A 22,388-nucleotide genomic window follows, 5' to 3' on the forward strand; every position below is an offset into this window, starting at 1 on the left:
AAAAGAAGAGGTACTACCTCTGCGATTGAAGAATTCCCGAGAATATTTTCCAGATAGAGCAAAGTGCCTTGGGATATTGCCTAGCAGCTCTATGATGTGTGCTATGTGGTCTATGAAGGAAAGAGAGAAGGACACAGGAATGGGAAGCATGGGGAGAGGATGGGATAAAAGAAGAGGAAAGAAACTGGAATTAGTTTTGAGAATCCAAAAAAGTTCCAAACACAACAAATGTTTGCAGCAAACCCATGCAAAGGTTTCCAGACCAGTAGAACTCTGGCATCATTAGTAGCACTTAGAGAGAAAAATCAAAATAGATGATGCCCAAGTTGTTACCACTGCAAAGGACATTATAAACAAACAAGCATGGAAAATGGGACAGGTACACAGATGGAAGCAGGAGTTAATTCCGGTTGGTTTGCTGTTCTTTTAGCAATCAGCCATCACAATTAGAATATTCAGACACATCTAGTTCGGTGTCAAAGAAGCATCCAAACCGGCAGTTTTGCTTTCACTATTTTAACATTTCCACACCATATGCAGATCTTACAAGAAAGTAGCCTAATCCTTTCAGGGTTTAGGTAACAGAAGTGTGTCTGTGGTAGGGAGATTGCCCACTTACTGCAACTGATGGGACAAGACTAAATAGAAAAAAAGTGACGTTTGTATTCTGAAATGAGAACAGAATTATCAGCAGTCTACTTGAACTAATAAATGAATATCTTTTCACATTCCTTTGTATCTATAAAGATGCACAGGACTTTATCTTGTGTGATAAGGATACATACCCTCATCTCTGGAGTAGTCTTCACCAGAATGTGGTTCAAACAGATAATCACCAGTTGCCAGCTCAAATGCCTAAGATAAAACCGATAGTGATGCTTGTTTTAGATTTAACAAATATTATCCTCATTAAAAACAGATGCCATACATAAGATTACACTGAAGCAATGGTTTAAAAACAAGCTTATGCCTAGATTAAAAATGCCAAGATTACTACTTAACTACTTAAAATAATCTCCAGGGACTTCCCCAACCTGCTCTGGAGTAGGCTACCATGCTGTATTGTAGTCTCCTTTGGACAGTTAACTCAGTTTCAAAAGTGGTTTGCCATGTGTCATGGGTGATTTAACCCCCCCCCCACAAAACTTTGCAACCCCTCCCCTCACCTTCCTGGGCATGCAAGTTCTCTGAATCCCAGCCTTGGTATCTGCCTATTTTTAGGAGGTTTATAAGCCACAATGCCAATCTAAGAACTAGAGCAGAAACACTCTAATGAAGAAATAGAGTTTTAATTCTAGGTGGGATTCAGAGTCACAAAGAAAAAATCAAAGAGCATAAGCAAGTTATGGAAAGTGGTTTCCATGTTTTGTCAAGAGGAGATAATCTATCAGTCCTACTTTATAGCAAGCAAAATTTATAGGGAATACTAAAAAACTTATTGGAATGGACTGAAAATCATCTCTCTATATAAAATTATCTAAGGCATGCCCGTGGATAATCCTGTGTATAGCAGCTCTCACGAGTGTTTGCGAGCAGAAGCACCATGGTGATTGGGCAGTGGGGATTCCACATGAAGATGGGGAAGAGGAGACTGTGATGGTTAAGGTAACTTGGAATGCAACTGTTATTAGTCGAAAGATGTTCTTGATTGTAGAGAGGAATCTATATATACGATACGACAAATCTTTATTGTCATTCTGTACAGAACAACGAGATTGAAAGAATCTACAACAACCTCTACAGGACCTAACAAAGAATAGCTGAATATATCCCAATATACCCCCCCCCGTATACCCATTACTCTAAAAAACTCTAAAAGAAACACTAAAGAACTCTGAAAACTGAAAAACAAAAACCCCATCAGAAACTGTATTTTGCCGCATTCAAAGTTAAACCCGCTTTTGGATAGAAGCTATTTCTCAAGCGGCTGGTCCTGGCCTTTATGACCCCATACCTCCTTCTCGAAGGCAGAAGCTGAAAGAGATCGTTTCCAGGGTGCATGGGATCCTGCACTATCTCTACTGCTTTGTTAAAACTCCTGGTGGCATAAATTTGGTCTAAAGTGGGAAGAGTACACCCAATTATTATCTCCGCAGTCTTAACAACCTTGGACAGCAATGCTCTTTCCCTAACTGTGCAACTCCCAAACCACACACAGATTCCATAGGTTAACACACTCTCTATGGTAGAGCGGTAGAACATCAACAGTAGATTATTTGAAAGATTATTCCTCCTGAGAATTCTCAAGAAGTATAGTCTCTGCTGTGCTCTCTTCACCAGATCTTTGGTGTTTGCTCCCCATGTCAGATCATCTCTCAACTCCATTCCCAGAAATCTGAACACCGAAACCCGTTCCACACAAATCCCTTCAATAATGAGTGGCTGAATATCTGATTTACATTTCCTAAAATCCACAATGATCTCCTTTGTTTTTTAAAAATTGAGGAATAAGTTATTCTCCCCACACCACTCTGTCAGCCGCTCCACTTCTAATTATTAATAAGTAATTATTCTACTCCGTTGTGTGCTGATCAGTCCTCTCCTGGAATAGCATAGCCAGTTCTGGGCACCACATTTTAAGAAGCACACAGATAAACTGGAGCAGAAGATGGCAACAAAGGTGTCTTGAAAGGAAGTCCTATGAAAAATGGTTGAAGGAGCTTGGAAAAAGAAGGCTAGAGGAAGATATGATAGTCATCTTCATACATCTGAAAGGCTGTCAGGAGGAAGAGCTGGCTTATTTCTGCTGCTCCTGAGAGCAGGACTAGAACCAGCGAGTTGAAATTACATGAAAGTTGGTTTAGACAAAATATCAGGAGCAATTTTCTTCAAACTGGAAAAAAAAAGTTTTAAGTCTGCCTCATACAGTGCTGGGCTCTCCTTCTCTAGAGATTTTCAAACAGTGGCATCTATCAGGGATGCTGTAGTAGTTTCCTGCACTGAGCATGGGGCAGGATTAGAAGACCTTCCAAGTTCCTTCCAACTATAAAACTCTACTATTCTATTTTGCTCACAGAAGCACTCTAGTTCCTTTTGTCCAAAAATATGGAACATCTCTGAGTTAGTGTAGTCTGCTGAAGTACCAATAAGCTGCACTAGATCAGGTCTTGGACCTGGACAGGACAAATCTGGGCTCAAAATTAGCTATGCACTATTACAGTGGGCCAATCACAATCTCAGTCTAACCTAACACACAGGTGAGTTGTCATTATAAAATGGGATATAATAATGAAGCATCGTGGACAAAAGTTGGGATCAGGCAAGGTGAGGCAATGACCTCAGGTGGCAAGTGCAGGTAAGTGGTGAGTGCAGGTAACCTGTGCCACCTCCTGCTGCGGGCATTACTCACCTACCTACTCTCCCGCCCCAAGCCTCATCGCTGTTGCCACCCCTGTGTTCTGTCTTGGTTTGTCCCCACACTGTTCACCAACTTTTGCTATGCTCTTTTAAACTCAGAAAGAAATTTATATGTTCTAAAATGTAGCATTGGTTTTAGCTCAACTTAACTGATGTGTGACTTCTTGGTATGTTGCATTTCTTCTTTTTTGTTATGCTATGTGATGACCTGTGGTCAAAACAATAAATTTACTACAGGATTCCCCATCCTGGCCTGCCCTCTCTTCCCTGGCCCTGCCCCCTCTTCCCTGGCCCTGCCCTCCAGGTCAGAGACTGGTCTCCCCTCACTTTCCAGAAGTCAGGCCGAGTACAGCAAGGAGCAAGCAGTGCATGCTCTGTCGTTGTCCTGGACTGGTATGTGCCACTCCTTGTTATCTCAGGCAGCATGCGCTACCTCTAGTTTCATTGGCCTGTGTCTAGCTCCCGCCGCACTCCAAGCTTATCCACTTTTGGTGCTGGGGAAAGAGTGTGGCAGGCCTGACGAAACTGTACATGCCTGGAAGATGAAGGAAAACTGGTTTCTGACCTGGAGAATGGGGCTTCATCAGCACTGGGCTTGCTCATAGGGTGGTGCCAGTGTGTGTATATGTGTGTGTGTGTGTGTGCATGAGAGAGAAAGAGGTAGTACCCTGCAACACACACCTGGAGCAGTGAGAATCACAAGATGCCTCTGCTTGTGGAAAATATGTAAAACAATGACTCATGAATGAGACTGGGAGCAAGAGACATGAAGAGAACAAATTACAAGAAGGGATCTTACAGAGGGTAGGGTGGTATCTGCAGCCATTTGTCCGAGTGCTCAGTCCTGTATTAATCCACAAACCATAACCACAAGTACCAAACGACCTGTAATAGGGCTCCTACTGTCCACACATGTTGGAAAACATATGCAACTTTACTGATTTAAGAGCTGTAACAACTGAATATTAATACCACAGAGCTGCAACAAGTTATATTATATACATACTACTGCAACAGGTTAATATAAATATTTACAGATTAGCCACAACAGCAGGCAACCTGTTCCTTCAGAATTGTGCTTTTCAAAAGTCATAACAGCAGCCTATCCAGAAAATCTTGGGAGAATCTCTTGTACACAATTCTTCAATTCCCTTGTTTTATTAACATTGAGAAGCATCCCGACTAAGTTACATTTACATTTATATTCTGCTCCTCCTCCAAGGAGCCCAGAGCGGTGTACATAGTTAAGTTTGTCCTCACAACCACCCTGTGAAGTAGGTTAGGCTGAGAGAGAAGTGACTGGCCCAGAGTCACCCAGCAAGCCACATGGCTGAATGGGGATTTGAACTCAGGTCTCCTCAGTCCTAGTCCAGCACTCTAACCACTATACCACGCTGAACAGAACTACGCAGGACAGAGTAATTTAGTCTCAATGCTGCCCCCCACCCCACCCGGCAATATAAACAGGACTAAAATGTTCATAAACATTAAAATGGATGAAGAAGCAAGACCCCAACCTGATGCCCATGTTGTTATACCAGGAGCTCTGTTTTAAATGTATGCAGGGGAAGTGACCAAGGTTAGAGGTTGACCAAAGTTCACTCTCTGCTCAGCCATGGATTTTCAGGGTAGTTTTAGAAAGTCACTATGGCCCAGTGCAGATGTAACACAGTTCCCAAGCCATAGTTAGGAGATTTAGAGTACCCCATGGCCGCATGAGCTTCCTCACTCCACTTCTTTCACAAATTCCTTGCCCCCTTTTAAATTTGTGCAGATGAATACAATGCATTATGTTTGTGCCTGCATTTTTACTTACCATGGTTAGCTGAACCTTGTTTGAAAAACCAGCTTCTAGCATGTGCAAACTTTACAACACAAAGTTAAACCATTTCAAATTGCACAATTTCCCTCATTAAACTAACAAACTAAAAGTTAGTGAAAGTGATGTGATTTCTCTGTCACAAATCACTAGTCCCTGGCACAAATTTAAAATTCCATCAGTTCTTTGAAAAGAGAAAAACCAGAACCCTTAAAACAGCTTAAGTATTTAGTTTAACAACCGTAATGATATAAACTCTACTGTTTTCATTAGTTAAAAGTATATATATATTTTTTAATTTTTTAAAAAATATTTTATATGCCGCTCTTCCTCCAAGGAGCCCATAGTACTACATACTTAGGTTTCTCCTCACAACAACCCTGCGAATAAGGTTAGGCTGAGAGAGAAGTGACTGGCCCAGAGTCACCCAGCAAGTCTCATGGCTGAATGGGGATTTGAACTCGGGTCTCCCTGGTCCTAGTCCAGCACTCTAGCCACTACACCACGCTGGCTCCATATTAAGCATATTAGAAACCTTCGAACATCTTCGTGTCAATTTTATAACCCCCTTCACCATGCTAATTCTTGTACAGACAGAATCTGAACAACTCATTGGCACTTCCTGCTTTCAGGCACCTGTATAATGACATCATCATGAATAAAACCATCAAGACATGGGCACTCTCAGCTTTGAGTCTCAAGGAAGGGTTATGCAAAGTATCTGTGACACATGAGAGACATGAATTAACTATTTAGCTGCTTTCTTGCTTTGTTCCATCATTCCACAAGAACATCCCCTCCCCAGCAGAACTTCAAGTTTCAATCTTATCTCTAATTGTCTTATGTTTTGCCTGCAATGCTCTAATATACACATGTGATAAAACGACTTTTCTAAAGTTAGCATTCAGTTATCTGAATAATTATGTGTGTCATGACAGATTGATAAATATACTAACAAAAATTGTTTTGTCTCTTCTTCAGTCAGATTGCCTTGTGAACATCCATCCTCTCAACTCCAATGAATGCACAATGCAATAATAAGTGTTCGATGGTGGGACCATGATCATTTGAATCACTTGCCCTAGCTCCAACCCAAGGAACCTAAATAAAGCCAAGCAATGGAATCACAGTTCTCATTCTCATGCCCAGCAGTAGCACTGGCAGATTCCTGTACATCATGGATTTCCAAGGTGTAATGACAGACCCTGCAGCAGTTACTCAGTGCTTTTCACTATGGAACACTTCCCCAAAACACAGCTTGATAAAATAATAGAGACTTGTCTCAATGACAGTGTGGTTTCTAACATCTTCAGCTACAATTCTGCTCTTGCCATCACAGTAATTGAAATGATGTTCTTCCCTCTCAGGACAAGGTAAGATTGATAGTTTCTGCTTTGGCCACGAAACAGACAGGAGGCTTTCATACACCAACGTATTTATGGTTTCATAACAACAGGAAATTATTGAGCCTCATGGGTTGTCATGGGAAGCCTACATTACAAGCATCCTCAGCTGTCTAAAATGTCTTCTACCATGCTTCTTGGATGCGGAGAGGTGAAGACAGGTTGTTTACATGAAGTTACATGAAGTTTAGCTGAAGTTCTCTGAGTAATTATCTGTGATACACAGAAGGGAGATAGGCACTTGCACGGAGCAGCATTTGGAAACTTCTAGAGCCTTGTAGAGCATTCTAGCCCCTGCCCTCAAGTGAAGAGGCCTATGCACAGTATGAGCCTTGAAGGAGGGAAGAACACTCATCAATTCTTTTGAAGGAAACCTAAAAGCCATTTTAAACTATTTGTTAGGAGATCCATAGAAGGAAAGAGTTGGTGGGTTGTGCATCTGCACAGATAACCACTCAAAGAACATAAAGCTATAGATAAGAAAGCTGTCTCTTCTTTGCAGCCACATATATGGGAAACCAGCAAGCTGACTTTACCTGGTGGGCAATTAAAAAGGTGTTTTGCAACACGGCCCAGTCAAATGAAGCACTTGCTGTAGCCTTTGTATCAAGGGTGCAGTACCTGATTAATATTTGAAAGTGCTTGCACAGAGTAGCATATCTCCCATAACTGCTCAGAGAACATCGGTGTTGATTATGTTGCAACTTTGCATGGATCAGAGTGGAATGAATGCCTTTAAGGTTAGCCTCAGAGGATGAGGCCGCTCTTGTTGAGTGACTGCTTAATGAAGCAGGTGGTAATTATTTTGCCACTTCATATACTAGTTACTGAGTAAAGAGATTTTTTTCTGTTGCATAGCCCAATAGCAAACAAACCCTTGCATATCAGTCAAAAAAAATAATGAAAGCCCACTTAGGTAAAAAGAGAGAATATGCTTTATGACCAGCATGTAATGTTCTCTCTCCTTCCAAACTGAGACTCAGGAAGAATGCAAGTAGGACTAAATCCTTGTTGATATGAAAACTGGACATCATTTTGGGCAGGAAAGTAGTAACTGGAGGGGACACAACCACCTTTTCAGCATGGGTTACAGCCAATGAAACATGTGTGGAGGTAGAGGGGATTGTGATTCCATACATGTATTAGCAGTCTATCTTCAGTCCTGCTGAGGGAGTCCTCCAGAATACTGGATATTCCTGCATCATGGACTCACACATTGATGTGGTATCTTTTTTGGTACCCACCTCATACACATCATACATGCCTGTGAACACAGAGTTCTTGTGCCTATTGCTTGCTGACGCAATATATTACCGTAATAATGCTAGCTGCAATCTGTATGACATGACATCTCAAAAATGGTAAGGAGGATTTTGCTAACCCAAAAACCTATCAAAAGTTCTAGAGTGTTGATATGAATATTTAGTTCTTGAGAAAACCAGGCTCTGCTGACTCAGAGTATAGCAATGCACTTCCAAGCCACATGGAGGAATCCATTGTGATAGTGGGCTCTGGGAGCTGAAATGGAATCCTCCTGTTGCTTGAAGAAGTCTACAATAAAATGATTAATGGTACATAGGGGAGCTTACACAGACAATCCTTACATGGACTGGAAGGAATTCAAAACCATATTTGAATGGGGTACATCTGTAGCTTGTGCAAATGGCACAACTGCCATTGTGGCTGACATGTAACGTAGGAAGTGGCCTTATACCGAGTCAGACCATTGGCCTACCTAACTCAATTTTGTCTACACTGACTGGCAGTGGTTATCCAAGGTTTCAGGCAGGAGTTTTTCCTATCTCTATCTCAAGATGCCAGGGGAAACTGGGACCTTCTGCATGCAAAGCAGATGCTGTACCACTGAGCTACAGCCTATCCCCAGCAACCACTGAATCTAATGATCAGGTTGGACAAATGCAAGCTTCTTCTAAAAGCTTCTTTTGAGAGACAGGACTGTGGGATCTCATGTTTTCAGCAAGTACACCTTACAATGTTTTTTAAAGGAGTCTGAAATAACTCCTGTGAATGGGGTATTTTCCTAACTCAGATTTCTGCATCAGACCCATAACTACATTCAGTCACAAAGCTAGTAAGCCACGAATCATTGTTGTAACTTTTATAATTTTCAAGATTTTTTAAAGTCAGCCAATCTCTATTTTCAACATTGGCATCACCTCATTGGCTGATGTGATAATAACATCACTTTCCTGTTCTTCTCTAGGGCAGATGTACTGCAATTTATTCTGCTGAGTTTTCTCTGCCTTCTTCTTTGCTGTCAACTAACCGGCCCCAAAATTATTAAGGTGAGAAACTAGATGTTGGGGGTAGCGATTCATCCAAATTTGCTACAAACTAACGAGGAAGTTGCAGCTCTGATTTGGGTGGGATATACTGGCGTGGCGGGGACTGAGGAACTCTCTCTGATACTGGAGGCCTTTAGAGGTGGCAGCTAAGAACAGAGAAGAACAGAAAAGTTATCTCATAATCACATCAGCCAATGGGGGTGCATTTTCAGTCTTTTGCCAGGATTCCAGTTTTCAGTTAACTTTAAAGAACATTTTTAGGAAAACTATAATGCTAGAACAGTGATTTGTTTTTCTATAGGTATTGTATGAGCAAGAGTTGACAACACAATTAATTCTGATTATTTATTTTTTAAAATCCCATTGGATGTTTTGTTTGGGATCTAACTGAGATTTCTTTTGGTTCAGTGTTGAGTAGGAATTCAAGTTGTAAGAAAGCTGTGTGTCGGCTACTGGGAGGAAACTGCCCGGGTAAGGGAAAACCATTATACCTTAATGCTATTTTTTAAAAAAAATTATTACAGTCACCATGCACTTTGTAAACAATGCCAAAGAGGCCAAATGGAAGTACTCAGAACTGGTAGTGGATGGAATCTGTTGCACAACAGAGATACCTGTAATGTTGGATGGCACACAGTGGTGTGGAAATATAAAGCCTTCAGCTCTATGGCTGCAAGTGCAAACCACACGCCCTTGTGCAAAAGAGGTAATGCCCAGTATGGACATCATGCAAAACCTTTTTGTTTTTGATGAATTCATTGTCAGCCTGAAAGGTGTGGACTTTTATTCTTCTTTGGGAGTAACTGTGAAGCAGCCTGAACAGAAACAGCAATGATGAGGTTGAGCACCACTGGTCTAAGGGCTCCCTTGTTTTTGTACTTCTTCCCAAAGGATGAGATGAGGGAAAGAAATCAGTCTGGAGAAGATGCATGGTTTCTATGGACACAGCCCATTCTTACAGTTTTTGAATGAATCCAAATAGGTGTTGTGTTTTCCCAGGCACCTGCAAAGGTTCATAGGCATGTTTGAAAGAGGTGTGATGGCATGGTTCTTAGATATGGATGGTATGTATCAAAGTGTAACAGTGCTCCAACCCGGGGGAAGAAAGGTTTACGACAAAATTAGCGGGAAGTCATAAGCACAATTTGGAAGATCTCAAAAATTTAAAAACAGAGGCCAACGTTTTAGATTTGCCTTGGCCAGTTTTCTTGCTTTGGAAGATGAAGACATCTTCATCTAGAGTTTGGTCTAGTTGAAATAAAACATGGTTCGGGATCAGTACAGAGACTGATGAGAAGAGTAACAGGATCAAGGAATTAGGATATGGAAGCAATGCCTAAAGTTTTAGCTATAAACACTGTCTTTTTAACTCTTTGCCAGAATGCAATCCAGGGAACAACTGAAAAGACTGTCACCATCAATGAAAAGGCACTCCACTCTAAGCCAGGTAAAAGACTTGATCAACATCAGGGCAGCACAACTTTGGTCTGTGGATGGGCATGATGGGAGCTGAAAGTCCAACAACAGCTGAAGGGCCGAAGTTGTGCAGCCTCAATCTAAATCATGCATTTCAATACAAAAGTCTGGAACCAGAAACAAGAGCAATCAATTAAGTGCTTTACCATATTTATCAGCTGCTTTGCTATATTGCCCACCTCAGCCTGAGAGGATTTCTCTTCTGTTTCCCAGAGGGCAGCCAGAGTCGGTAATATTGATTACTGTGGGCTTACTTCTCAAACCATTGACAATGAGGGCAACAGTCCACAGCATGTTCCTCAGGCAAAAAAGACAGAAGTTGTGGCTGGAGGCAGAAAGTTCAGGTGGCAATCGGGGTGCTTTTTTATTTTACACCATAAAATAACTGATAAAACTTCAGGGTGGGGGGGAGACTTTCTAAAAGCAGATCAGACAAGAACAAAATTAAACCTCAAATCTTAAAAAAAAACAAAACCCAAAGTAAGAGATGCATCTGAGGGAAGTTATTTTAGCTAAACCTCTTACAAAGTTCCTTGTATGCAGCTATCAGGATGGTTGAAAACAAACTGTGGGAAAGAGGCATTCTTCTTGTCCTTGAGACATACATTATGCACAAAATTTTCCCCTTGAGAACAGTGGCTAGAATGTTCTGCAATACTCTCGAGTTTACGAATGTTTCTCTGAACAAGCATAGATCTCTCATATATGTGGCTACAGTGAGGTCACAAGGAACAGACTAATTCATTACTCGCTCACTCTCCCCCCACACAACTCTCTCTCTCACTTGCTCTCCCCCTCCCCCACAACTCTCTCGCTCGCTCTCCCCCTCCCTCACAACTCTCTCGCCCACCTGTGTTGACCTGTCATTGTCCAACTGTCCTTCAGTTTCCATTTCTCCACCGGCAGGTTTGGTGGGTGGGCAATAGCAATGGCCTCCCTGTCGCCCTTGTTTCCTCAAGCTGGTTGCCGCTTTCTGAGGCAGCCAACCTCCCCCTTCTGCCGAATTCGCTGGCGCTTGCTAATGTGGCCCAGTGCAAACTTCCTCTGCTCCCAGTTATCAAACTTCCCGCTGCACATCACAGTCAACCAACAGCTGTCCCCAGCCGGCAAACTCCCTCCCGACAGTGGGTGTGGCAGGCGGGCACTAACAACAGCCTCCCTGCCGCTTTCTGCAGCACCCTCATGCCAGCCTCAAGCTCCCCCCGCTCCTTCCAATCGCCTCCTTCCAATCGCTCCTTCCAATCGCCTCCTTCCCCTCCCCATCAGCCAATCACCTCCTTTCTGCCACGTCCCTACGCACGGCCCATCTTAGAGAAATAAGTATATAGATTATCATTTATTATTATTTTTACATTTATATCCCACTCTTCCTCCAAGAAGCCCAGAGCGGTCTACTGCATACTTGAGTTTCTCCTCACAACAACCCTGTGAAGTAGGTTAGGCTGAGAGAGAAGTGACTGGTCCAGAGTCACCCAGCAAGTCTCATGGCTGAATGGGGATTTGAACTCGGGTCTCCCTGGTCCTAGTCCAGCACTCTAACCACTACACCACGCTGGCTCTCTAGACAACAAGAATGTACTTTTATAGAAAATGATGATTAAATAGAATCTTCCTGACTAGTAATTTAAATTGTGATTTAAATTATTAAAATTTAGACCTTCTTTGAAGCGATTTAAATTGTGGTTTTAAATCAAATCAATTTAAATCAAATCAACCCATAGAGCTCTCGAGGGAGTACTGTGCAGGTTAGCACAGTAGGAAACTGATCTCACATTTGCCCTAAACCACAGATGTCCATTACTTCCACACCTGATTTAATTCCAATTCAAAGGCTGTGAGCGTACACACAATTTTGTTGTGCTATAGGCTACAGTAAAGCAGTTTGCCCTCCTCATTTCTTCTATATGAAAATGAAAATGCAAATCAACAGTGACCCAGGATAAAAAACTTTGGCAAACAAGGCCTGACATCATTGGAAAACTTTATTTCTACTCTTAGTACATCTATTCCAACTCAAAACTCTTCCGCGTGTCAGTTTACTGGATATTAGATCTGGGGAATTCAAGAACAGTTGTGAGCCCACTTGCACAATCATTTTAATTGTTCTAAGTCACACTGAAGTCATGGGTATGTCCATGAAATGCATCCATGCAAGGCTGGCAGCTTATGAATCATTCTGAGTCAAATAAGTAGTAATTTGTAATTTTCATTGTAAACCACTCAGAAATGCAAGTTTTGGGCAGTATAGAAATGTTTTAAATAAATAAAATAAATAAATAGATTTGTGCACATGTACATGTACTAGTTCCACACACTCAGTAAAGCTTTAGACGTGTTTCTTAACAGTTCCAAGCCTGCACAGCAAGCCAATATTATTTTCATTGCATCATCTAGGTATATGACACTTTAGCAGATAGCATAAGCAAAAAGGAAAGAGAGAGTAGTTTAAGAAGTAGCTTATTCACTGTTTGAAGAAAAAAGTCTGAATATTTCAGTGAAGCTCTTTTGGATCCTGGCCAACATCTCAGACCAGAAGCCTAATTCACAGTTATCATCCCAGCTATTTTTCACTTAAAAAATAAAAATTGTTAGCCTCATTTAAAAACTACTTTTCCATTTAATAACTAATAATCAGACTATATTTTTAAACTAAGTGGCAAAACAATGCAATAGTTTAGTTCTCTTCTTACCATGCACGCTGTACTCCAGATATCAGCCGGTGTACTGTAACCTGCTCCTATTAACACCTCTATGGACCTATACTGCCGTGTCTGGATGTCTTCTGTGAAGTGTTTATGCTAAAAATGGAAAAGACAGCAATAATAAGAAAGAGCCAGGATACAAGTGATAGACCAAAGACCAAATGCTTAGATACATCAAAATGGTGACACTTACCACCCAGCAAGCATTTCCCAGGTCAGCAATTTTAACTCTAATTTTATCTGCATTTCTTGGATCCAGGGGATTCACCAGTAAGTCAGCAGCACGGGTTTTTGCTATTGTAAGTAAAGAAGTAGCACAGTTAATATCCATGGCACATAATTAAGTGTGAAAGCCAATTCTATAGAGCTATAGCTGGTGACATTGTATGCCATGAAATCAGGAACAGCCCTGCACCTTTGCCCCATTTGCCATCAATATCACATGCTATTTTCTAAATTGTCATACACATTGCAACACTAGTACAAAAATAATTTAGACATGTACATCCTATACTTGCATAGGTTACTAACCTGTTATAAATTACAATAATAAATACAACTTTGAAAATTGCGAACAGCCTTTACAGTTTGGCAGGATGAAAACTAGTCCAGCATATTATCTTCCTTTGCTGAATATTTTGGTCACTATTTTACATTTCTTCCCCTCCCCATAAAGTAAAAGACACAATGCATACAAAAGAAACTTTATTATGTTGAACACATCTAAGTATGAGACACAAATTCAACACTTGTACAGTAGCATCTTTTACAAGGTACAGCACACCTATCATGTTCTGCTGTCTGTCAGTTGTAATCAAATATTACCAGGACCAAAATGAATTCTTTGTACACTGTGCAAACCCCATTACTGTAGTCTGGTAACCTTGCTGCACTGGAAAAAGATAGCATTAAAATTATATCCCCGTGAGCTTATGCCTTATTTAGCAGGAGCAATCTTATTTAAGGAACTATCGTCCTTACTCTCCATGTTGTACTAGGGCATAATAAATACATAAAGAGGGCAAAGTTCCCACCAAAAGGAGAAAGAGCTCTGTAAAGTTCCCGACAAAGCCCTCCACACATACGAGAGCCCATCAGTGTAAGCCACAGAGACCATGCAGAAATTACTGTGAAATATTAGGCATGCAGTCCAGCACTAGTGTAACTGGTTTCATGATGGTGGAAATACAATCAGAATGGCTTGCGAAAGTCACGTTAGTTCTAACCTGAACTTGTCACTCTGCATCAAATTCTATTTGATGCAGAGTGACATTTCACATTACTATTGCACATATTGCTGTGATGGCTGCTGGTCTAACAGTTCCAAGTCATATATATAGCTGTGCTGATCCACCATTCTGAACTGTGATATGATGCTAGTCACTAGTGCAAAGTTACATCCACTCATCGAGTAGTGAAGCAGCTCCACAGGAATCAGGCCATATAGATTTACAAGTTAAACAGTAAATATCAACTTCTTGTAAAATAAAGTAAAATAACCAGCAATGGCAAGTATAAATGTTACACTTTAGATTTCTGTACTACTATAAAAAGACGTGCTGAGCGTCAAGTCATAACAATGCCCAGTGACTTTATCCATATAGTCAGTGAAATATGTCAGGATTATGCTAGATTTCGACTGAAAAGCACCTTAGAGTTCTGTACTCAAGCACTTCTGAGATCAAATATATTGTCATCTTCTTTGTTAATACACTGAATCATCTTCAGTGCCAGTATTTATGTTCACGCAAGCAACAATTCATCAGAATTCTGGCAAACGCTGCAATCCTCGGTAGGGATGAGACACTGGTCAGTTGATAGGCAACTGTTGTCAACTGACAATCTACTGTTCAACCCCAGAAAAATATTCCATGATACCAAGAATGCCACTGTGTGAATGGCAGCTTATCCTTCTAATTTCATTATAGCATCATTTGTTAGTAAGGCCAGGAATTAGGGCTGTCTTTGCCCTAGTCCTGCGGCAGTCAGGCACAAACCTAGCAGCAAAACAAAGCTTCTTCTCCTAGCCACCTGTTAACTGCAGACATCTTCAAGCAGCAACATAAGCAGCTGTGACAAAAGTCAATGCCTAGGTTGACCCATGACTCCAGTTTGCTGTAGGAACCAGGGAGTACGCCCATCATATTATCTGAATGACTGTACTGTAAAGCTGACTCTGGTGTTTCAGGACAAAAGTCAAAGAGAAAAACTATTAAGTGAATAATTTACATTTATAGAAACCTTACCTAACTTCAATTTTAAAAAATTGTAATTATTATAAATTTAAAGTTAATTTCATCATTTCACAATAACTAATATGCCTTTGTAATTAGCACAAAGTATCAAACTTTTTTATATTTAAGGAATGCTCTGTGGGTGCCAGGAGTTGAAATCGACTTGACGGCACACTTTACCTTACCTTTACCTTAATAAAATCCATGCTTTACAAATACTTCACTATTATTTAACAATATCTGACCAGTCAATTGTTCAGTTGGCTGTGGGATGGACTCTGACAGTGTTCCCTCTAACAGGGATTCCCAGATGCTGTTGACTCCCAGAATCCCCAGCTGCAATGATTGTGCTTGGGAATTATGGGAGTTGTAGTCAACTACATCTGGGAATCCCTGTTAGAGGGAACACTGTATAGCCATGCTGCTGGCGGGGTAAGGGGATGATGTCATCATGGCTGGGGGGAGAACTCTGGACCCTGAGCAGCTTAGTCTGGGAGAATCTAGTCCCCAGTCTTAATAAGTTGGTTTTCCCTGACCTAGTGAATTGAACCAGCTTATACTTTTCCAAAAGAGTTCTATGGGGAAAGCACTTCCCAGTGCTACATGCCCTATTCCAAGATAGTGCTGGGGCTCAAGAGAACTCTGTCTCCTGCAAAGGGGCCCCCATCACTGAAAAAAGTGCAATACTGTGTGTTGGTCAGCACAGTGGGAGATAGTTTTCACATTTGAGATATTCTGCCAAAGAGAAAGATGAAGCTGAGTGGAAACAAGATAATCTCAAAACAAGAGTTGATTACAAAAACAAAAGATATACATCTCCCTTGGTATGGATATATTCAAATAACACCCATACTTAAAAATCTTACTCGTTCTAAAAACTTTTTTGAAAAAATAATAATGAACAACACTGTATATAACGAAAGACCACTTTCTCAAATATATGATGAAATATATATATTAAACGAGAAATGGAACTACACCTTATTATATAAAAAGAGATGGGCACAGGACTTGGACCAAGAAATCACTGACAATCAGTGGAAAATTTTCTGGAAGTCCTTCTCAATGCTTTCATCCTTAAACATCAAAGAGGAAATTTATAAAATATTAACCACATGGCACCTTCCCCCCTCAAACTTAGCTGTGACAATCCAGATATGTCCCACTTGTGTTGGAAAGGCTGCAGGAAAAAAGGTTCTTTCTATCACCAATGGTGGTCTTGTTCATTTATATACAAATTTTGGCTACAAGTACACAAATATATTAAGGCAAAACAGACCTAGAGTTAAGCCCTATGAATTATTTACTGGACTTACCACTGCAGTCTCATCTCACCACTTCAAGCAAAGAACGCTTTAGCTTCCTAACTATATTAGCAACATTTGTCATTGCCTCACAATGAAAGAAAAGAGGGCGCATTTCAATTAGAGCATGGTTCAACAAAATATGGCTTACAATGGTTATGGATAAATTTTCTTTACTGTTGAAAAATGATAGTGATCAAAACTTAAGTGCACTATACTATGCCAGGTGAAAGCCCTTCTGGAAATATATAGAAGTGGGTAAGGACTCAATGCATGACCCTAATACTCTAAACTACATTTACTCTCTCTATATATGATGAAGCTGGACTATGTTTGGCTAGTTTGCCCTGGACATTTGGAGGGTGGGGGATGGGTCAGTCTGGTCGGGCTCTGAAGTGGAAGAGCTGAAAGAACCTGGGAAGAGCTTAAGGAAGAAAATGGCTCAGGGAGGGGAGTAGGGCAGACACATTTGAGGTGATCACTGGGAAAGGAGGAGGAGGAGCAGAAAGTATGCCTTCACTTAAGAGGCCTTCAGGAAGCTGAGGGCCTGGCCCAGACTCTTCACTAAAAGAGTTTCTCTTCAGCAATTGGGAGTCCAGGGCTGAAAGGACAGATGACTTATGAAACAGATCCAGAAGTGGACCTTTGCAGAGAAACTCCTATGCCACTGAGAATCTTAGCAGTTAAGGAGTATGGCCCAAAGAATAAGCAGGACCAGGGTGCAGAATGCAGAGTTGAGTAAGGCACAGCAACAGCAGGCTGAGTAAGGCACAGCATATGTTCACCTGCCATGAAGTCTCAGGGGCTCAATATTCTAAAGTCTTCCAACCAACAACCACAGAAAAAAGAAGATGTCGTTAGATTCTAGGCCCTAAATTACAGTGGCTTCAGTGAAGCATGAGTGTTTCTGGGGTGGGAGAAAGGGAATATGGTCCACAGTTTCGACTGGGAGTTGAACCAAGTCCAGCCATTTAGCAAATCCCTACATTCTCTTTAGTTTATTATTCCTTTTAAATTTTGTAATACATGACTGAAAAACTGTAGATTATTTATCAAATAAACAGTACTTTATTTATTTAAAATATGTATACCCCGCCTGTCCAATACACTACTGCTCGGGTCGGCTTACAACGTCAATAAAATAGAATGTAAAATAAAACATTAACAACACTGAACAAGTTTTTTAAAAACCACATTTACAATTACAAATGTTTTTAAAGTTTCAAATTAAAAATTATTAATAAAAAGTTAAAAATGGAGAACTTTAGTCATAAAAAACACTCCCACATCTCACTGGGGTTAAACCCACAACCATACCTTATTAACACCTGCTAGAGTAAAAGGGAATCCCAAGGGAAGGGGAATTCAGGACAAACAGCGGTTGGTGACAGTGGGGTTGTAAAAGTGAAGAGTGGTGTTAGGAGGGTTGAGGACAACAAAACTCATCCGACTATAGTTCTTCAAGTAGACCCTATCTATGTTCAGTATCTTTTTGCTCACTAATGATTATGTTCACTGACTGGCTAAACTTGACTCCATTCCACAGTCATAATCATTTATAAACCATCAGCTTTTCTCCAGATTCCCACATACAGTTTCTAAGCAAAGCCTGGTATAAAGAACCCTATCAACACTAAGAAAAACAGGTTGCTCACCTGTAACTTATGATCTGGTAGAGATCCGTCGACATCCATAAGAATGGGTTCTGCGCCTGCACAGGAATCCCCGCGGTAGCCATGCCTCAGCTTGTTGAGGCGTCCAAGCCCCGCCCACACGCAGCGCGTGCTATTTAAGAGCGGGGCTGGGCGCCATGTTCCTCAGTTCTTTGGACGACCGCCGAAGAGGACGATCATCGCAGATAGACATCATGAGTGGAGACGAACAGATACGGTAAGCATAGTAAGCATCACGCACACAGAGGAGCACCACTACTGCAGAGGGGAAGGATGGGAGGGTCTTATGGATGTCGACGGATCTCTACCAGATCATAAGTTACAGGTGAGCAACCTGTTTATCTGGATCGAGATCCGTCGACAGCCATAAGAATGGGTGTTTAGCAAGCTCCCCAAGGAGGGGGGTGCAGTAGTGCTATTGCAGTACCCGTTTAAGAACACTCCTCCCAAAACTAGCCTCTGCAGCAGAGCGCAAGTCTATGGCGTAATGTTTGACAAATGGGAGATTGGATGACCAGGTAGCTGCTTTGCATATGTCCAGGAAGCCAATCCCCGAGAGGTGCGCAACTGATGAACCGTAAGCCCATGTGGAATGGGCTGTGATGGATTTAGGAGGTGTTTTATGCTGCAACTCATATGTGAGTAAGATGAGTTGGACCAACCACCTAGACAATCGTTGGCGAGAGATTAGGGTGCCTTTGGTTGCACCGCCATACGATACAAAGAGACGTGTGGTGGCCCTAAAGTCTTTGGTACGCGCTATATAGAACAGAAGTGCTCTGCGAACGTCCAGGGAGTGCATGGACTGTTCCAAAGCCGATTGTGGGTTTCTAAAGAAGGTAGGTAGAATAATGTCCTGATTTAGGTGAAAGTCCGATACTATTTTTGGCAGAAAGGTAGGATCCAGCCGCATACGCACTTTGTCTTCATGAAATTGCTTGTACGGAGAGTCGACTCTCAATGCCGTGAGTTCACTCACTCGACGTGCTGTCGTTATCGCAACCAGGAACGCCGTTTTCAAGGATAGCAGTTTCAGAGATGTCGTAGCCAGAGGTTCGAAAGGCTTTAGCGTCAGAGAGGACCAAAGATAGACTCCAAGGTTCCACCGGTGGTCTTATCGGTGGATAGACATTGGAGAGGCCCTTCAGGAAGGCTTTGCTGAGGGGGTGTGAGAAGAGAGTGACACCGTCGCAGCCCGGGTGAATGGATGACAGGTTGGCCAGGTGGACCTTAAGAGAGACATTCGCCAATCCCTGTGATTTTAGAGTGGACAAATAGAGGAGTACCTGACGAACGGAAGCACGCCTTGGCAGAAAACCTTGGGACTTGGCATAGGCCTTAAATCGAAGCCACTTGCTGCTATAATTCCGTCTGGTCGACAATTTCCTTTGGTTCAGTAGTATATGATCTAAAAGTTTATCTGCCAGGCGGTCAGACGGAGAGTGAGAACATCTGGGTGGAGCACGAGGCCACCGTCTTGTGAGAGAAGATCCGCTTCGGGTGGGAAGCGATGGAAGAAGTTCTTGGACAGTCTGTGTACCTGTGGAAACCATGGTTGCCTCGGCCACCATGGCGTTACCAGGATGCAAGGCGTCGGGTGCGCCAGGAGTCGAGCTACGACCCTGGGAATCAGGGGTTGAGGCGGGAACATATAGGGTGTTTCCGACGTCCAGTTGAGCTGAAAAGCATCTCCCAATGATAGGGGGTCATGACCCGCCCTGGAACAGAAGCGGGCGCACTTCTTGTTCGCTGATGTCGCGAACAAGTCTATTGAAGGATGAATCCACTTGCGGAATTGATGTATCTCGGATTGATTTCCCACTCGTGGTGAGTGTCGTTCAGAAATATTCGACTGAGATTGTCCGCTAAGGTGTTCTCTAGGCCCTTGATGTGGGCTGCGAGAGGGTAAATCTTGTGGCGGATGCACCAGTGCCATATCTGGAGAGCTAGAGCACACAAGCTCCTGGAGACTGTCCCACCTTGGCGGTTTACATAGGCTTGCGCTGTCGTGTTGTCTAATTGTATCTGAACGCATTTGCCCTCCAACAGTGGTAGGAAGGATCGTAACGCAAGAAAAACTGCCAGTAATTCCAAAAAGTTTATATGGAGTTGACTCTGGTTGAGGGACCATTTGCCCTGGGCTTGCCGGTCCGCACAATGTGCGCCCCACCCTAGAAGGGAGGCGTCTGTCGTGAGCCAGATGGTCGGGGTAGGAGGCTGGAAAGGTACTCCCTCCAGAAGGTTTCTGTGTTCTGTCCACCAGGTGAGGGATTGAAGAATGGGAGTAGGGATCAGCAGGCGTTTCTCTTGGTTGTGTCTTGTAGGGTGAAAAACTGAGAGAAACCAGAGCTGAAGCTTCCTCATCTTTAGACGGGCATAATGAATCACCGCATTGCACGAGGCCATAAGACCCAGTAAGCGCTGGATAGAGCGTGCAGGTTGAACTGGGTGGTCTTGAAATAGCGTTATCATGCCTTTGATCAGGTCATAGCTCTCTCCTGGTAAGAATGCTCTTTGGCGTATCGTGTCCAATACTGCTCCTATGTAGCTTGCCACTCTCATAGGTTCTAGGCGTGACTTTTTCCAATTGACTTGGATGCCTAGGTCGCGGAGAACCGACAGAACATAACGGATCTGCGAACGTAACTCGTCTTGATCCTGAGCCAGTCGTCCAGGTAAGGGTAGACCGTGATGCCTTGCGTTCGCAGGTATGCAATCACTGGAGCCATATACTTCGTAAAGACCCTTGGGGCGGTGGAAAGACCGAAGGGTAATACATTGTATTGGTATACTTGGTGGCCGACTGTGAAGCGAAGGAATTTCCGATGTGGAGGTCGAATGTTTATATGGAAATAGGCGTCTTTTAGATCCAGCGTTGCCAGCCACTGCTCCCCTTGGAGGAGTGGGAGGATTTGTTGCAACGCCATCATTCTGAACCTCTTGACCTGGACAAACTTGTTCAGGTTGCGCAGATTCATGATCGGACGGATGCCCCCGTCCCGCTTGGGGATTTGAAAATAACGGGAGTAGAATCCATCCTGTCTGTCCTCCCACCGCACCTGGGCAATTGCCCCCTTCTCCAGTAGCTCCTCGACCTCCTTCCGTAGAGCATCGGAAGGAGGAGTGGATGTTATCCCCCTGAATCATGGAATTGCCCTGAATTCGATGGCATATCCTGAAGAAACAATCTTCAAGACCCAACGGTCTGATGTTATATGTTGCCATGCGGGGGCATGGCTTGCCAGCTTGATGGAGGGTTGAGCCAGCAAGGGGTCGGTGTAGGGACCCATTGGTTGAGATGTCAATTCCCCCGACGGCGGGTATGGGGAGTGGAGAAGTGACGGTGGATGGACTTGTGTCTCAAAGACGCTTCTGGGTCTCTGAACCCTTGGGTCGTTGAGACTGATTTTGCTTGAATTTGTTCTGGTAAGCTCGTCTGTGGTAAGGCTGGTAGGACTTGCGGAAGTCCCTACGGTCTTGTTGTCTGAAGGGAGGACGTTGTTTATTATATGTAGAACGATACCTGGATGTATACGTGGATGTAGAAGATTGCGCCGTGAAGGTCTTCGCCATGAATTTCGATTTTTTAAGCAGTTCCATTGCGGCATCCGTGGTTTCACTAAATAGGCCGGTGCCATCAAAGGGAAGACCCTCAATCTTATCCCTCATGTCCATTTGTAATGTGGTAGATCTGAGCCAGGCGTGTCTGTGGAGAGTGATGGCGGCAGTCATGGCCCTGGATTCGCTTTCAGCTAGGTGCTTGGCGATACTGAGTTGTTGCCTGGTGAGATCTCCCGAGCGTTCCAGGATTTTCTGAAAGGCAACCTTGAATTCTTCTGGTGATAGGTTGTCCAGTTCAGGAAGCAATCCTTCCCAAAGGCTGTGAGTATATTTAGCGGTGCATGCCGCGTAATTAGCCACCTTGATTGAGAGGCACGCAGTCGAATAGATTTTGCGGCCCAAGAGGTCTAATTTCCTTCCTTCCCTTTCAGGAGGAACGACGTGACGCTTTCCAGATTTAGACACAGAGGCAAAATTGGGTGCCGGATGCTTCAAAAGGTACGTGTTATCCTTCTCCATTATCTGATACAGGCTTTCCAGTCTCTTAGAGGTG

General features: G+C 42.7%; 1 protein-coding gene and 1 long non-coding RNA gene across 10 annotated transcripts in view; one reads left to right on the top strand and one right to left on the bottom strand.

The window, feature by feature from the left end:
• The window catches only part of SRPK2 (SRSF protein kinase 2), a 202,626-nt gene that overhangs the window by 20,305 nt on the left and 159,933 nt on the right, over nt 1-22,388 (bottom strand). For 8 of the 9 annotated variants that reach the window (XM_053257416.1, XM_053257419.1, XM_053257414.1 and 5 more), the window contains 4 exons: nt 13,257-13,357; nt 13,052-13,159; nt 786-855; nt 18-110 (listed from right to left, as the gene is read on the bottom strand). In XM_053257416.1, coding sequence (XP_053113391.1) covers nt 18-110; nt 786-855; nt 13,052-13,159; nt 13,257-13,357 — 372 coding nt within the window. The remainder of the gene's footprint in view (nt 1-17; nt 111-785; nt 856-13,051; nt 13,160-13,256; nt 13,358-22,388) is intronic. The other variant, XM_053257415.1, reaches the window with a different exon arrangement.
• The window catches only part of LOC128327970 (uncharacterized), a 44,901-nt gene that overhangs the window by 5,592 nt on the left and 16,921 nt on the right, over nt 1-22,388 (top strand). Inside the window, exons 2-5 of the long non-coding RNA XR_008308925.1 lie at nt 6,158-6,549; nt 8,804-8,885; nt 9,294-9,356; nt 10,266-10,332. This is a non-coding gene — a long non-coding RNA (uncharacterized LOC128327970). The remainder of the gene's footprint in view (nt 1-6,157; nt 6,550-8,803; nt 8,886-9,293; nt 9,357-10,265; nt 10,333-22,388) is intronic.

Source organism: Hemicordylus capensis, chromosome 5 (genome assembly GCF_027244095.1).
Source record: "Hemicordylus capensis ecotype Gifberg chromosome 5, rHemCap1.1.pri, whole genome shotgun sequence".
Classification (NCBI taxonomy): Eukaryota; Metazoa; Chordata; class Lepidosauria; order Squamata; family Cordylidae; genus Hemicordylus; species Hemicordylus capensis.